This window comes from Nesoenas mayeri (genome assembly GCF_963082525.1).
Source record: "Nesoenas mayeri genome assembly, chromosome: 28".
NCBI classification, from domain to species: domain Eukaryota; kingdom Metazoa; phylum Chordata; class Aves; order Columbiformes; family Columbidae; genus Nesoenas; species Nesoenas mayeri.
The window spans coordinates 808,865-825,193 of record NC_137558.1 but is presented as its reverse complement, the minus strand read 5'-3'; the positions used below and the strand labels follow the sequence as shown (position 1 = coordinate 825,193).

General features: G+C 56.0%; 1 protein-coding gene across 1 annotated transcript; it reads right to left on the bottom strand.

Annotated features, from left to right (window-relative positions):
* Window positions 1–1,106: 1,106 nt before the first annotated feature.
* Window positions 1,107–14,345, bottom strand: VDR (vitamin D receptor; the record flags this gene model as incomplete). Its single annotated transcript, XM_080360614.1, has 9 exons — window positions 1,107–1,366; window positions 1,483–1,599; window positions 2,364–2,515; window positions 2,985–3,156; window positions 3,668–3,791; window positions 3,976–4,160; window positions 8,649–8,779; window positions 13,324–13,474; window positions 14,282–14,345. The coding sequence occupies 9 exons, from the start codon at window positions 14,343–14,345 to the stop codon at window positions 1,107–1,109; spliced, it is 1,356 nt and encodes a 451-aa protein (XP_080216740.1).
* Between the last annotated feature and the right edge of the window lie 1,984 nt (window positions 14,346–16,329).

Genomic DNA, 16,329 nt, shown 5'->3' with positions numbered 1-16,329 from the left:
AACACGTACACGCACACGTGTAAACGGGGATACAGGGGGACGCAGACACCTCCGCGGGCACAGGGAGCGCCCGGACACCCCCGCCAGCCCCCCCCAGGAACAGACAGACAGACAGACAGACAGACAGACAGACACGGTCATGCCCACCCCCATGTGGGGAGGGACAGACGGACACGCAGCCCCCCCAAACAGCAGCCCAGGCGCCCTTCCCAAACCAGCGTTTTATTTGGCAGGAGCAGCCCCGGGCAGCGGGCTGGGCCCCCTCGCTGACACCGTGCGGGGCTCGGGGCCCCCCCTGCTCCCCCCGCTCCCGGGGGCGGCTCCACCAGCACCGGGGGGGACAGTGGCCCTGAGCCGCCCCCGGGTCCCCAATTCCAGCTGCCTCCAGGCACCACGAGGTGCCAAAGCCAAGCTGGGACCTGCCATCATCACCGTGACACCATCATGGGCTGGGGGGGGACACGGTGAGGGGGTCCTGCCCGAGGCTGTAGTGTCACCCCGAGACAGCGCAGTGTCACCCTGCTCCCCCAGAGCCAGCGGTAGTGTCAGGAGCACAAACTACAGCCCATTCGGCTGTTTCTGTTGAGGGTCAATGAGAAATTCCACCCCCCCAGGCTGACACGGGCACCTCCAGCCTCTTCCCAGTCTCACAGTGGCTTGGGAACTGGTTTTAACTGGACACAGTCCAGGAGGTTCGATACAATCGGCATCTCCCTTTTTGAAAAGGGGGGGGACAAGCGCTGCAGGTTTTAGGAGAGGATGGAGTCCATCTCCTCCCCCAAAACCAGCCCTTCTTCCACACACCCCAACTTTCCAGGTCAAAAAAGAAGAGATTTGAGGCAGCCCGGCCTCAAAACATCCATAAAGGGATAAGTCAGCTCTCGCAGACCGTGGGGAAGCGGAAAACTGGGGGGAAAACACCCAAATTTGGGTGTGTCGCTGCTCCATATCGAGCAAATCTTGGTGGCGGTGGCTGAGGAGACAAAGCCCCTTGAGTAGTGTGAAACCAAAGCGTCCGCGCCCCAAATCCCTCCAAATGGGGTCCCGTCCTGCCCTCGGCAGCCGCGGGCTGACTTATCTCCCTGCGAGCGCCGCGGCGGCCGCGGTCACGAGATCTCGTTGCCGAAGACCTCGAGCACGAGCGGGGTGAGCTGCATGCTGTGCTCGGGCTGGAAGGACAGGCAGCGGTACTGCTTGGAGTGCTCCTCATTGAGGCTCCGCAGGTCGGCCAGCTTCTGGATCATCTTGGCGTAGAGGAGGCGGCTGCCGGGCGGCGGGTGCCGGCAGCGGATGTAGGTCTGGAGGATCTCGGAGAGGCGATCCTGGAGGGATTCCACCAGCGCCGTGTCCTGCACGCCCGGGCGATCTAAGAAAAGCGGCGGTAAACACACGGGAAGGTGAGATTTTGTCGGGGAAAGGTGGGGTAATGCAGCTAAAGATTCGGCAGGTTAATGATTCTTGGGGGGATGAGCGTCCTCCCACCTGGGGACAGGATGCAGATGGCCATGAGGAGCACGTGTTCTTCTTCGTGGAGGTTGAGCTTCTTCAAGCTGACCTGGAATTTCACCAGTGGCTCCAGGAGGTCCATGCTGTGGCCGGCTGGGGAGAAAAAGGACGTTTTTAGGACATTTCGCTCAGCACAATATGCCCCGGAGGTGAGGGATGAGCGTGGAGCTCGGCGGCTCCTCTGTGGGCGCCGCAGAGCGGGGACGGTGGAAATAAGACTTTTGATACAGCTTCGAACGCGTTGGTATTTAATGGCACTTTTCCCCACCGTAGTTTCTCTAAAGCAGATGATGGAGCGGATTTTGCTTTGGAAATCTATAAAGATAATGAAACCTATAGACATTTTGCCTCCTTATAGAGTCATTTTGGGTGGAAAAGACCCCCAAGCTCATCAGGTCCAACCGTTCACCCAACGCTGGCACTAAAATGACACCGAGACCCTCGTGTGTTCACCCCCCAGGGATGGTGACTCCAGCCCTGCCCTGGGCAGCCTGTTCAATGCCCTTTGGGGCAGAAATCACCCCAAATTTCCCCCCTCAGCCTCCCCTGGCACAACTTGAGGCCGTTTCCTCCCGTTCTATCCATTTATCCCATCACTAAGGTCCCTCTGGGCTCCTCTTCTCCAGCGCCGGCTCTCTCAGCCTTTCCCGATGCTCCAGACCCCTCAGCATCTTCTCATCCCTCCCCAGTAACTCCCCGTCCCGCTCAAACTGGGGAGCCCAGAACTGGTCCCAGTGGCTCCAGATGGGAGCAGAGGGGGAGGATTCATCTCCTTGGACCAGGACCTTCCAGACTACCCAGGGTGGGATTTTTGCCCCTGAGTTGAAGGCTGGGACGACGTTGCTCAGCGCCTGTACCTTGGGTGACGTCGCTGATGTGGTACTTGAACTCGTTGCTGCCGCAGGTCCACGTCATGTCCTCGAGGGTGAAGGACTGGTTGGAGCGCAGCATGATCACCTCGATGGCGCTGGATTTCAGCAGCGCGATCTGGTCCTCAGCCGCCAGCTCCCTGGGAAGGGGACACGAGTGACGTGGGACCCAGCCGGTGGGTGACCAACAGCCCGCTCCATCCCTAACCCAACTCTCTTGCTGGGCGCACCCCAAATTCTTCCAATTTCTACCTCATTAAGCCACAGGTATTAATGTTTTCGATTGATTTAGTGGTACCACCCAGCACCCCGAGCACAAGTGACACAGGAGCTGAATCCTTCCCAAATTGTGATGGGGACCACTCGGGCAGCATCCAGCATCTTAGGAACATTTTGCTGGCAGAGTCTGGGTGAATCGGGGTAAAATAGGAGAGGAGTGACCCCAGGGAGGAGGAGAAGATGGAAAATGTGAAAGTAGGAACAGATCTGGGAAGGGAATAGAGCCTGAAGGTGAAATGGAGAGAAACGACCTGGCTGTGAAGGGCAGGACGGGATTCCTGAGAGCGGAAAAGCGCCACGGACGTGGGGATCGGGGAGCAAGCGTCTCACCTGAACCCCGGGATCATTTTGGCGAAGCCGATCACCTTCTGGATGCTGTAGCTGACCAGGTCGGCCAAGTGTGGGAGCATGGAGAGGTGGGAGAAGTCGATGTTGATGGAGGAGCTCTCGTCGTTCTCCTCGGAGAGGTCCAGGTTGGGAAACATCTGGGGCTCCACGGACTCTGGAGAGAAGGGAGACGGTCAGAGGAGTTGTAGGGAGGACGTTACGGGCGAGGGGTGGACGTCAGGAGTGGGATCTGTCGTGCTTTGCTTTGCGTTTAGACGGTGGGATGTGAGGAACCAGACTGGGAGAGCAGCCGGTCAGTGGCTGCGACAGCAGCAAGAATTCTGCACTGGGATTTTTAGCTCGTCTCCTGTGCCGTGATCGAGTCGAAGGGAGGTTTAGATTGGAAATTTGGGGTAATTTCTTCCCTAAAGGGTTGTCGGGCATTGAACAGGCTGCCCAGGGCAGCGCTGGAGTCACCGTCCCTGGGGGGGTGAATGGATGAGGTTCTTGGGGACATTTTAGTGCTGTGGTGCGGTAACAGTCGGACTCGATCTTGAGGGTCTCTCCCAACCAAAATAATTCTCTGATTCCATTATAAGCTCCTCAGATGAGGTAAAAAAGGGTCAGAATAGGCAGATTTGGGGAAAAACGCTGCATTTCTACCCGTCGCCCATGGAGTGCGGTACCTGGGAACGCGCCGAAGCCGTTGGAGCTGAAGAGGTCGGTGGAATCCTCCGAGGACAAGTCCTGGGTGAGGATGGAGGAGGATCTCGCTGCCGCCTGCGTTTTGGGGCTGTTTCTCACCGGGGGCTGGAAGAGAGCGGGACGTGAGGAACGGGTCCAGGGGAGCAATTTGGCCTTTAAGGTTCCCGCCGTGGCATTTCTAACTCCTCTCTCGGGAGAGGTTTTGGGATGAAACGCATTTGGCGTAGCCGAGCAGGAGCCGCTTGGTGCCACGTGTGGGAACGGGGGCCGGTGCGCCCCAAAAACGTACCCGAAACTTGGTGAAGTCGGCGTAGGTGGGGTCGTAGGTTTTGCGGTGAGCCTCCAGGAGGATGTCGATGACCTTCTGCTGCTCCTCCGAGAGCTTGGGCTTCAGGCTCTCCTTCATCGCCTCCTCCTCCTTGCGCTTCAGGATCATCTCCCGCTTCCTCTGGACCTCCTCGTCCGTCAGGATGACTGCGGGGACAAGGGAGAATGTCACAGGTGGGGACTGGAGCAGCACCCCGAGCACCGCACCGAGCAATTATCAAACCCACGTCAATGCCATCCTCACTCCTCGGGTCACTTCACAGTTTATCGCCAGTTTGGGGCCTTTTAGGCGAGAAGCGGGTGCAACGAGGTCGCACCGGCGTTGCCACGTGTGCCGTGACCCCGCTGTTTGCTCTGTGCTTTCGGGCGAAATAATGAAATCTCCATCCTGCGAGACTCGGGCCGGCGGGTTCATCTCGCTCCCGACAACAGAGGGAGCCTGATACGGCGCTTCTGCAGCATCACGAGTAGTTTTAAGCTAAAGGGACGTATAGACAGACCCCCACAGCAAGGGGAGGGGATTTATGGCTTGTGTTACGGGTCACAATGTTTGGCAGCAGCCAAGGGTACGCAGGGTTTCTCCTGTTTCATTAGGGAACGGGAGCAGCTTGGGCTCAAATGTGACCTTTATAAAAAGACCTGAATGGCCTCATGGGATGGAAAGAGAATCATTTGGGGTGGAAAAGCCCCTTGGGGTCACCGAGTCCAACCGTTCACCCAACCCTGTCACTAAAATGTCCCCAAGAACCTGTCTGTTCACCCTCCAGCGATGGTGGCTCCAGCACTGCCCTGGGCAGCCTGTTCAATGTCCCACAGCCCTTTCTGTTAATTAATTTTTCCTAATATCGAAGGAAAACAAAGCAACAGGGAGCGACCCCCCCCCCGGCCCACAAGCGAGTCACACATTCACCCCATTGCTCCGGCACGTCCTAAAAATAGCAAAGCCCATTCGTCCCTCCAGATGGGATTAGCCCTTTCACCAGCCATTAACAAAAAACCCCAAGCACGTTATCTGATGATAACGCGACGTTCTGCCCACCCCGGGGGTGGAATTTGGGAGGGAGTGTTAATTTGCGCCCCCGTCCCTTCCAGCACCGTTGGCCGCCGGGGTTTTTCCAAGACGTTTTTCGACCTCTCGCAGTTCTCAGAGGGGACTCGGAGACCTCGGGGGGACAGGAATGACCGCGATGTCACTGCCACCATCGCTGCGTCTGCCGGGGACTCCACGATGGGGTTTTACCACCAAAAGCACCAGCTCCTGCGCTCCAGGCAGCTGGCAAAGGCCGTTTTGCAGGCCAGGAGGGGGAACTTGAGCGTTTTGCCACCCAAACCGGTGGCAAAGCCAACAGGAACAGGCTGCCAGGGCAGCGGTGGAGTCGCCATCCATAGAGGGGTTGGACACATGAGGTTTTGGGGACATTTTAGTGACAGCGTTGCGTTAATGACCTCAACGACCTCAGGGGGGGTCTCTTCATCCAAAGTTATTCTACGATAGCCCAGCAACAAACCCTTTGCAGTGCTTTAAAGTCCATTCACGCTCAGCATCATAAAAACCAGCGGCCGAGGCAGCCGAGGTGTCCCCAGGGCCACCCGAAGGGCCGTCGCTCCCCAGAGCGGTGACAGGAGCGTCCCCAAAGGCCACGGGTGGATTTCTCCTCCGCCCGCTCGCCCTGCGCAGATAAGACAGACAGAAACCCACAACTATTTGCTAACGTTGGCTGCGGACGGCGCGGGACCAGCCCAGGCTGTAAATCATCATGGCCGTGACCTCGGCTGCTTTCCAGCTTCCACCTCCTCGCGGTCCCTCGGGGGACAGTGGCCGCCCAGCACCGTCCCCAGCTCACAGGGGCTCGGGGTTTTTGCTCTGTTTGCAACACCCGCAGTTTCTTCCCCAACAGGCTCCTCCAGCCCATCACCGCGAATCCGGGACCCTCAGCCCTGTGTGCTTTGGGCTGGGGGTGATGTTTAAAACCATCCGACCACCCCGCAATCCGGGGACGGAGACGCATCCACCTGCACCGGGTTAATTCAGGCACAAGAAATAGAACCTGTGGGTGTTGGCAGGAAAAAAAAAGCCTAAATTTCCGTTATTCCCAAAGATGGAGCTGATTCCTGATGAAAAGAAGATCCCTGGATCGTTTAAAACGAGCAGCCGTGTCCCATAAGGAGGGAAGAAACCTCAACATATAAACCACCAGATGTGTTTTGGGTGAGCATGGAGATGTGCAAGCCCACGGTAGCCGTTCCTAACGAGGGCAAAGTGTTGACTTGCACCCGTTAATTACCCAGGAAGGGCTGGAAGATTCACACTGGCCAGGTCCCAGGGGCGTGTGTAGGAGTTAATTGCCAGCCACCCCGTTAGCGAGTTGTTAACGGAGTCTCACGCTCTCCTTGCTGCTTTGGTTGTAGAATCATAGAATCACAGAATCACTTGGGTTGGAAGAGCCCCTTGAGATCATGGAGTCCAACCATAACCTAATCTAGCACTAAACCGTGTCCCTAAGAACCTCAGACCAGCCCGGCCTCGCCTGTGACAATCCCGTCACCTCCGGTGACAGCCCAGGGAAGACACAAACCTCCCTCCGAGAGCTTCAGGATCCCAGATTTGACCTAAAAATAACCATAGCACACCTCGTTCCCCTTCATTTAACCAGCAGCAAAGTCCACGGGAGCCTATTTTTAGTCTCCTTAGGTCAGGTTTTGTTAATCCAGTACCAGTTTGCTAACGCGGTGGTTTACAGGTTAACTACCATGGAGAGCACACACGTCCCTGGGACCTGGGGTGCAAACACCCCATTAATTTGCCTTTCCTGGATAATTAGCTGGGGGAAATTAACACTTTTCTCTCGTTAGCCAAACGGGCTCACGCGTCCTCTTGCTCACCGAAAAGATGGGTACACCTGGTGTTTTATAGGGGCTTTTTCTCCCTCTTCATGGGACGCAGCTGCTTGTTTGAAAGGCAGCGATCCAGGGATCCTCTCTTCATCGGGGATCCGCTCCATCTTTGCGACAAATGGAAATTCAGGCTTTATTTATCGGGGTCTGATTATTGAGGTGCTTTGGTGGCACCCTGTGACATTGCACGCTGTTCTGTGCTCGCCGCACAAGGGAACAAGCGCCACTTCCATTGTCCAAACGTTCAGGTCCATCAATCACCCCACACAATGTCCTGTTTGCGACGTGTCCCCGGAGAAGGGTGTTATTTTGGTTTGAACCCTATGCCGAAACCAGACTTCCCCTGAAAACGTGGAGAGAATGTGTACGTAGGAGGCAGCGTGCCAAGCGGCTTTTATTTTTAAAAGCTGCTTATCTATAAATACAGCTGAAGAAAATAAATATTTGGACAACGTGAGCCTGTTTGGATTGGGTTAAAAACAACTTCGCTTCCCACTGCTATTTGCTGGAGTCTCTGCCCTGCACGTGGCGGGACAGACGGACTCATTTTGTAAGAATAAAAGAGCAAAACTCAAGCCAGTTTGACGCTCGTGGAAATCGCCGTCGCCGTGGGGAAGTTCATTGAACTCTCCCTGTTTGGCTGCACTGAGGAACGTGCAAAAGGTTTCGGAGAAGACGGTGACTTTGCACGGGCTAATTCAGGCAAAGTTAATAAGAAATGGCCCCGGATGCTCTTGTGGAGCTGGTGTCCCCAAAGGTGACTTGACGCTGCTAAAAAGGCAACTCCCTGCTCACCGACCAGCGCAGGAAGCGCCTCAATCATTAAACGAGCTGCTCTCAATCATTACCCGCCGTGTCCCCTGCCCTTTGCATCCTCTTGGGTTTGGCGCTCACGTGTCCACCTCCTGCACCAAACCTTAATTCATAGAATCGTTTTGGTTGGAAAAGACTCTCAAGATCATTGATCCAACCGTTCGCCCAACGCTGGCACTAAAATGTCCCCAAGAACCTCGTCTGTTCACCCCCTCAGGGATGGCGACTCCAGCCCTGCCCTGGGCAGTTCAATGCCCGACAGCCCTTTGGGGAACAAATCACCCCAAATTTCCACCCTCACCCTCCTCCTCCTCCTTCCCCTTCTCTGAACTCACTACAGCTCCTCAAGCTCTTTCTTGCCATGAGGTGATCCCGCCACCCCTGGGGCCGCCATGTTGAGCCCTGAGGTGATTCCACTGCCCCTGGAGCCGCCATTTTGTGGTTTTAGGTCATCTTGGTGCCCCCGAGGCCACAATTTTGTCAGCTGTGGTGATCCCGCCACCCCTGGTGCCACCATTTTGAGCCCTGAGGTGATCTTGGTGCCCCTGAGGCCACAATTTCATGTTTTGAGGTGATCTTGTTGCCCCTGGTGGCGCCATTTTGAGCCCTGTAGGGTGATCTTGGTGCCCCTGGGGCCGCCATTTTGAGCCCTGAGGTGATCTTGGTGCCCCAGGGCCGCCATTTTGAGCCCTGAGGTGATCTTGGTGCCCCTGGGGTCACAATTTCATGTTTTGAGGTGATTTTGGTGCCCCCAGGGCCGCCATTTTGAGCCCTGAGGTGATCTCGGCGCCGCCATTTGGAAGGTCCCAAAACCACCTTGGCTCAGCTGCTGTCACCAACACCCCCATTTAAAAACACCCCCACGTTAATCGAGGAGGACAAGGACACCCCATCGCGCCGCGGGGACGCGTCCCCATCCGCACTCACACTCCTTCATCATGCCGATGTCCACGCAGCGCTTCAGCCGGCAGGCCTGGCAGTGCCGCCGGTTGTCCTTGGTGATTTTGCAGTCGCCGTTGAAGGGACACGTGAACATCGCTTTCCTCTTCATGCTCCTCCTGGAGAGGAAGGGGAAAAAAATACATATTGGGTCAAATCAATGGTTTTTTGAGTGTGGAAGAGGCTGCTGTGAATATTGCGGAGAGGTGCGAGCACAATCCAGGTCTCTGGACAGCAAAGAGATTGCTGAGAAGAGCTGGAAACATCTCAGACCCGACTCTTCGGCTCATCTAGTTGCTTGAGAACGTAAATTGGAGAAGCTGCACCTGCGTGGGGACACGTTTGATCTTAGAGGTTGGACAGCACGGAAAAGGGGAATTTCTTACAAGGGGGTTGAACCACAGGTTAAGCAGCTTTCTGGGTTTGTTCGGGTCTTTTGAAGGCCAAAAGAAAGGTGGAAGAGCTGCAGAGAAACCAGAGCGGCGCCTTATTAAACATTGACCAGCCTTTAAAGCCCGGCTTTGCTAGAATAACTGGCCGGAGCGCATGTTTGTGTGCGCAGGGGACAGAAGCCTCACTGCAGGCTACAAGAGAAACAACCCTTAACATAATAACCCCCTTCGTCACCAAACCCACACCGTGCCACGTCCGCCGCCGCCGCCGGGACCGTAAATCTTCCAAGTACAAAGGGTCAAAGCTGGAGCAGCAGCGACAAGTCGCTCTTCTGCAGGGCCGCCCTGCGATATCGCTAACGCCACGTTATGGGCAGAGCTGAAATAATCCATTCGGAGATGCTGCGTCTTCTCTTCGGAGGAAGTTCCTCGATGAGCGAAGATTATCTCTGGTTTTGCGACTATTTCTAAACGCTTCAAATGAAAGGGTGACCTTTCGAAACCCAGCACGGGGATGGAAAATCAAAGCGAGGACGTTCGGGGGGAAACGCGAGATGCGATTCAAGCACGACCCAAGAAACCCGCCACCGAATTAGTTCTGTTTCAGCACCGGGATGAAGCATCTCCCGCTAGAAAGAGCGATAAAATCGCTCTGTGATGCTGAGCTGGTGTGCAGGACCCACAGCAAACACCGTGGAGGCACCGAACGGTGGCAAAGGGGCCCCTGCAGCCCAGGAACGGCGCCAAACCTGCGCTTATAGGGTATAAATATAAAATACGTTCTCGGGCTGCAGACCCGGAGCGGCACGTAGTGTGCAATTAGAGGCTATTTTCGAAAGGGGGATGTAAACAGAGAGGCTTTTGCTCTCCCTTCACCTCATAGATGAATAAATAAATGCATTGAGGCGGGTGGCGGAGCCCTCTATAACCTGCCTGATACCACGAAATTCCTATTCCACCCAGCAGCAGTTTATCGCTTTTCTCTGGGTTTTCCGCTTCCATCACGACCTTTGTTTTCCCAGGAACGGGGACAAACGTCACCCAGCTCAGGGGCAACTCAGGATTTGCAACCAAACACCCCCAAAATCTCCCAGTTTCGGTGAAAACCGCGGTTATCGAGCACGCGGCTCGACTCGGGAACGCACAAACAAGCCAGAGCAACGCGAGGCCCTCGGGCAGGGAAAGATGTCCGAGGAAAAGCCAATATTATGGGTTTGGTATGAAAATTGCAGCTTATTCGAGTGCAGGGTTTCTAAGCAGCCGCTTCTCTGTCCCAAAGGCTACGAGGGGCCCCCCCAGTTACACCAGTAACCCCGGGAGCGCCGGTCTGACCCGCGCTGGGAACTCACGCCGTCTGGCCAGGGTGTATTTTTGTAAAGCTCCAGAACCGGCCATTTCAAGGCTCATTTAAGATCCGCGTCCCGGGCAGGCTGCCGAGCGGTAAAAATAACGCCATCCCCTCCCTGCGCAAACACGGCGGGGAGGGAGGTCTGGAGGGGCTGTAAATGGTGGTGGTGGGGAAAATAGGGACAATTCGGGTTGAAGGGACATTCAAATGTCACCTTATCCACCCCTGCCGTGAGCGGGGACATCGTCACCAGCAGCCCCTCATCACAAGGACAGCGATGGGGTGTCCTTGTCCTCCTCGATTAACGTGGGGGTGTTTTTAAATGGGGGTGTTGGTGACAGCGGCTGAGCCAAGGTGGTGTTGGGACCTTCCAAATGGCGGCGCCGAGATCACCTCAGGGCTCAAAATGGCGGCCCTGGGGCACCAAGATCACCTCAAAACATGAAATTGTGGCCCCAGGGCCACCAAGATCACCTCGGGGCTCAAAATGGTGGCACCAGGGGTGGCGGGATCACCTCAGCTGGCAAAATTGTGGCCTCGGGGGCACCAAGATGACCTAAAACCACAAAATGGTGGCCCCAGGGGCAGTGGAATCAGTGGAATCACCTCAGGGCTCAACATGGCGGCCCCAGGGGTGGCGGGATCACCTCATGGCAAGAAAGAGCTTGAGGAGCTGTAGTGAGTTCAGAGAAGAGAATGGAGCTGGGGAAGGAGGAGAAGGAGGGTGAGGGTGGAAATTTGGGGTGATTTCTGCCCCAAAGGGCATTGAACAGGCTGCCCAGGGCAGGGCTGGAGTCGCCATCCCTGGGGGGTTGAACAGACGAGGTTCTTGGGGACATTTTAGCACCAGCATTGGGTGAACGGTTGGGTTAGTGAGCTTGAGGGGCTTTTCCACCCAAGAGCTCCCGAGCAAACAGCTCAATAAAACGCCGCTGTCGCCGTGGGCATCGTTAGCAAACCGCGGACTTTGGAGCAGCCGGCCAAAGGTCGCCCCGCGCCTGGTTGTGCCACACGTTCCGTGCGTGTCTGAGCACCCAGGGGTGCCAGAGAACACCCAACGGCTTTTTGGGGAGCCACGTCACACAGCGACATCCCCGAGGCAGGTGCTGCTGTGTCCCTGCACACGAAGCTCCGGGGACAGAAGAACCGCGGAGACTAAAGTTGTGTTTGCAGCACGAACACGCTCAGAATAAACCAATCTGCGAGACCTTCCCCAGGTTTTGCTGCTGCCATTCAATATTTGCTCTTTTAGCCCCTTCCAGCCGCCAGTCCGGCACCTGGGACAGCGCAACCAGCCACCAGAAACTGATAGCACAGCAGCCATTTTTGGGGTTTTTTCCCCCAAAAATCGCTCGGGGAAGTCGAAAAGCCATGAGTGCACAGGTTGTTATAAACCTCAAGGTGCTGGCAAAGGGATCGGAGTCTGTTCTGGGAGAGTTTTAGGGGTTCGGGCTCTACTGCGGCAGCACTATTTTACTGCAGAAAGCAGATAGTGCGGCAGCAGCAAGTATTGATTAATTCAGCGATTGAAAACAGTGATTGAAAACAGCTTGTAAACAAGCTTGCAAGCAGGAGGGAACACACCAAGGCCCAGCATGGGGAGAGCAGGTCTGCAAAGCAAAATTTAACGTAGCAAGAGCCTTAAATTGCAAATAAAGGCTTGAGACAGGGGCATGAAGGGCTCGCTGGAGATGAGAGCGTTTCTCAGCGTCGAGACGTCTGTTCGGCAACACCGTCGCAGTTGCACGTCTTGCGTGATCGCAAGGGTGTGACGGCAGAGCTGGGGAAATAGGAGCCGCAGTCGCATCCAAAAAGGGCTCGTCAAGCAGTGCTGGCTCTTTTGGAGCTGAAAAGGCTTTGTGATCACGAGGAGGAGGAAGGTCGGGGACACCAGAGCACCTGGATGAAGAATTACTCATTTTGCAGCAGTAATAGAGGAAAACATTGTCGCACGGTTGGCCGAAGCCGCTCTGTTCACCAGCAGCCTGTGGTGCCTGAAAACCTCCATCTGGCCCCAAAATTCCTGCGAGACGTTAGTTCTGACTCTGCCATGAGGTTTCCAGCTCCGGTTGCTGCACCAGCCCCGCTCAAGGCACAAACCCATGCGCTCCGGTGTGCGCAACGCTCCGGTGTGCGCAACGCTCCGGTGCCAAACCCTTGAGCAAGGCTCTTCCCGGCCCACGCCAGGCGTTAGGTCTGGCTTTGTTGCACCAGCGCTTAGTCACTCTCCCGCTTGCTGCAAGCGCTGCCGACTCCCACGTGAATATTTCAGCTCCGTCGGCGCGGGGGTAAAGCCACCAAAATGTGATTTGACAATCCACAAACCTGCAGCTCTCCACGCTCTGAGGTCGCAGGAGCTTCCGAGATGTTTCTACCTTGCTAAAGACCAGCCTGAGACCACTTAAAACCTTCATCTAACAGCAAAACGCAGCTGCACATCCTACGGTGACTTTAAACCCCCAAAAGCAAGAGTCGTGGGTTAAGAAGTTTCAGAAAGAACCTGGTGGCCAAAGAACCCCCTGTATCTCCGTACACAGCACTTCAGAATGCACAGGAGCAGCTTGCTTTAAAGACAATACGTTTGTGGCCATCCCACCCGTTTAGTTTCCAAACCGGGTGCATTTTCGAGGCACCATCCCCAATGTTACGCACTCCCACGAGGCTCCCAGACTGATGGAAATCTCTGTCTCAGGGGGAAAAACAACTTGTTTTCCACTAGCAAATGGTGTCAGGAGGGAAATAAGCCTGGAATCTTCACCATTATCAAGATCCCGCGGGCGCGTCAGCCGTCGGCGATGCTGCGCCGCCCGGTTTGCGGGGACGGAGGTCACTGGGACAGCGCCCCGAGGGCTCCGCTCTCCCGCTCCTGGCGGTTCACGGGTCCCGGAGCAGGATTTCCCCCCCCAGAAAGCCCCATGCCCACCTGAAGAAGCCCTTGCAGCCTTCGCAGGTCATGGCGTTGAAGTGGAAGCCGGTGGCTCTGTCCCCGCAGACACCGCAGATCCGCGGGACGTTCCTGTCCGAGTCGCCGGCCGCGTCGGGCAGGGACGTGCTGGCCGCCACGATCTCCATGTCTGGGACAGCACAGAGAGACAGGTATTTACTTCATCAACCCGTCACACCTTTACACTTTAATTCCTAATCTGATTTGCTTTACAAAATCAAATGCAAAGAAATCACCCTTGGCTTCAGCACGATTTGGCAAGAGAAGCTTCTGTGTTCCCTTTGGCTCTGTGTATTAACACCGCCAAAAATCAGGTTCTAGATAGTTTTCAATACGTTTTTAGCACACTTTCCCACCTACGCAGTAAAATCAGATCCCCTTTTCCCACACCCGCAGCCTTAATCACGCTGTAGGACACACGGCAATGTTCGGGGCTTCAGTGGGAGAAATCCCATAGCCCAAATTGGTTTGTGCTCCTTTGCGTGTGCTTTTAAAAAGCCTCGAGGGGAGCAGGATTCACCCTGCTCGATGCTGCAAAACCGCAGGGAAAGAGGCCGCCAAGCGGTCTCCTCTTCTCCAAACTAAAGAGACCCAGCTCACCCCGGAGCCCCAGCAGCCCCCGTGCCTCCGTTTCCCCGCACACAGGACGGAGTTGCCCCTTTTGTTACTTCTCAGGGTGAGAATTTCAAGTTGTATCAAGATTGTTTGTTTGGTTGCATCGGGTATGGCCCAAAACTGCCCCCAGGATTTGCTATTTGTCCCCCCAGCGCCCAGCACAGGGACGGTCACCCCCGGTCACACCGCGGCTGCCACAAGCCGGGATGCTGGTGGCCTTTTTGGCCACTTGGCATGGTCACCAGCCCCAGCGTTTCTAATAGGAGTCCGTGCTGCTCGGAGAAACCTCCCAGGAAAAGACGGGCACAACAAGGACATTCACCTGCGTCGGGAAGATACGCCACATTCTGCTGGTGCATCTCCCAGGAGCTCTGGAGCTGCGACATGGAGACACCTGCAATTCCAAAGACAAAACAGGACACGGTCTGGGACAGATTAACACCTTGAGGAGGTCGATGAGTCAACGAGTGTCGGGCCGCGTTCCCGGTCACGGCTCCGGCACCTCGGCGAGACGTGAGAGCCGGAAAGACGAGGGCGAGAGGCGCTCGACTCGCCCCTGCACCCTCACTAATACTTTCCTACACATTTAAATTTCACAACTGAGTGGCGCTGGCGCGCGTGGGACGGCATGAAGCTGAACAGCTGCTATCAAGAGCCTGCATGCTCCAAATCAATGGGATACGCTGGAGCTTCTCCATCATTTAGTCCTCGATTTAGGTTACAGTTGGACTCGATCTTAAAGGTCTCTTCCAACCAAACTGATTTTACGATTCTCCCTTCTTATGTCATTTTGTTCTTTCAGCCTCTCTGCTCACGGATGGGGAGCACCAAGGGTTAGGACAGGACTAGGAAAAGGTTTTACTAAGTTGCTTTGCTTTCCTTGAGCTTCTCCTTAGGCCTGGCTGATCCAGCTTAGGGTGTCGGGCTGGCTTGTCCCCGTGGGTCACCCCACCGCTCAACACAAAGTCACAGCCCCAACCACCACGGAGGGGAAAGCTGCTCTGCTGATAAGGACATGGGGACAACGGGGTGACCGTGGGGAACATGAGGAAGAGCGTGACACCATGAACGGGGACGCTGACACCTCCAGCGAGAGGAAAGCAGGTGCTGATGCCACCCAGCCAACCTCAGAGGGGTCTCCCCCACCCTCATCGTGCCTCGTGCTTTCCCCAGCTCTTAATTAACACCGACACTCATTAGAGAGCAACAAGCCCGTGCCAGATGCGATTCCCGTGTGGACGACGGCGCCGCCTCATCCTCCCGGCTCTGACTTCTTGGAAGACGTGACTCAGCCCCGATGGAAGTGACGCGCGGCGCAGCGGCCGCCGGAGTTTCCCCTCCGCCCCCAAAAGCCGCTCGCCCGTCAGACCCCGCGTTTGGCCCCTCGGGACGAGCGGAACAACCTGTGCGAGAAGCACCAACCTCCCCCAAACCACCACCAGGAGGGTCAGACCCCTTTTGTAGCTGGTTAAGAGCAAAACCGCAGCTCCCGGTTGTCACCGAGCAGCCGCGCTTTGCTAAAGCTGAGATTTTCCTGTTCCCAAGGCACCAAACGCATGTGTTTGCAGGAAACTGCGATTCTCAGGTTATTTTCGGGGGGGGGTTGAGCTGTCGCAGCAGCAAAGCTTGAGCGGCCACAAGATGCTGGCAGGGAAGGGCTGTGCAGTGTAATTAGCAACCAGAGCTCTCCATGGGGACGCTGCCAGGTGACAAAGGGACACAAAAGCCACCAGGATCGAGGTTTAAAGCCATGGGAAAAATCTCACCGGCGGGAGAGACCCAGAGGGGAAAAAACCCAGCACAAATAAGCCCCGGTAATGGCTCAGAAACTGGTAGGAAGTATTTCTAAGCGGTTTGCTCATGCTTTACCACTTTCCCTTTCCTCCGGCCAGCTCGCAAAACTTGGGCTCGCAGCTCCGCGGGACTTGGCAGAGGGAAAAGGCTTCGGAGGGCGGTTTCTGTGCTGAAAACCTTCCTCACCCTCCGCAACCCCAGCACCGAAATGCGTCCGTCCTTCCTCCAAAGCCGCAGCGACCGCCCGAGCCGGGAACGACACCCCACGGCAAAGCCAGAGCCGGGAACGACACCCCAAGGCAAAGCCAGAGCTGGGAACGACACCCCACGGCAAATCCAGAGCCGGGAACGACACCCCACGGCAAAGCCAGAGCTGGGAACGACACCCCACGGCAAAGCCAGAGCCGGGAACGACACCCCACGGCAAAGCCAGAGCCAAACCTCAGCACCGGGGCTGGTTGTGGGGCTTTGCCCCACGCTTCCCCCACGGGCAAAGCCAGAAATGTGTTCTTAACATGAATATCCAGCGTAAGAAATGCCCAGAAGCAAGAGCAGGGCTTTGTCTGGCCAAGGATA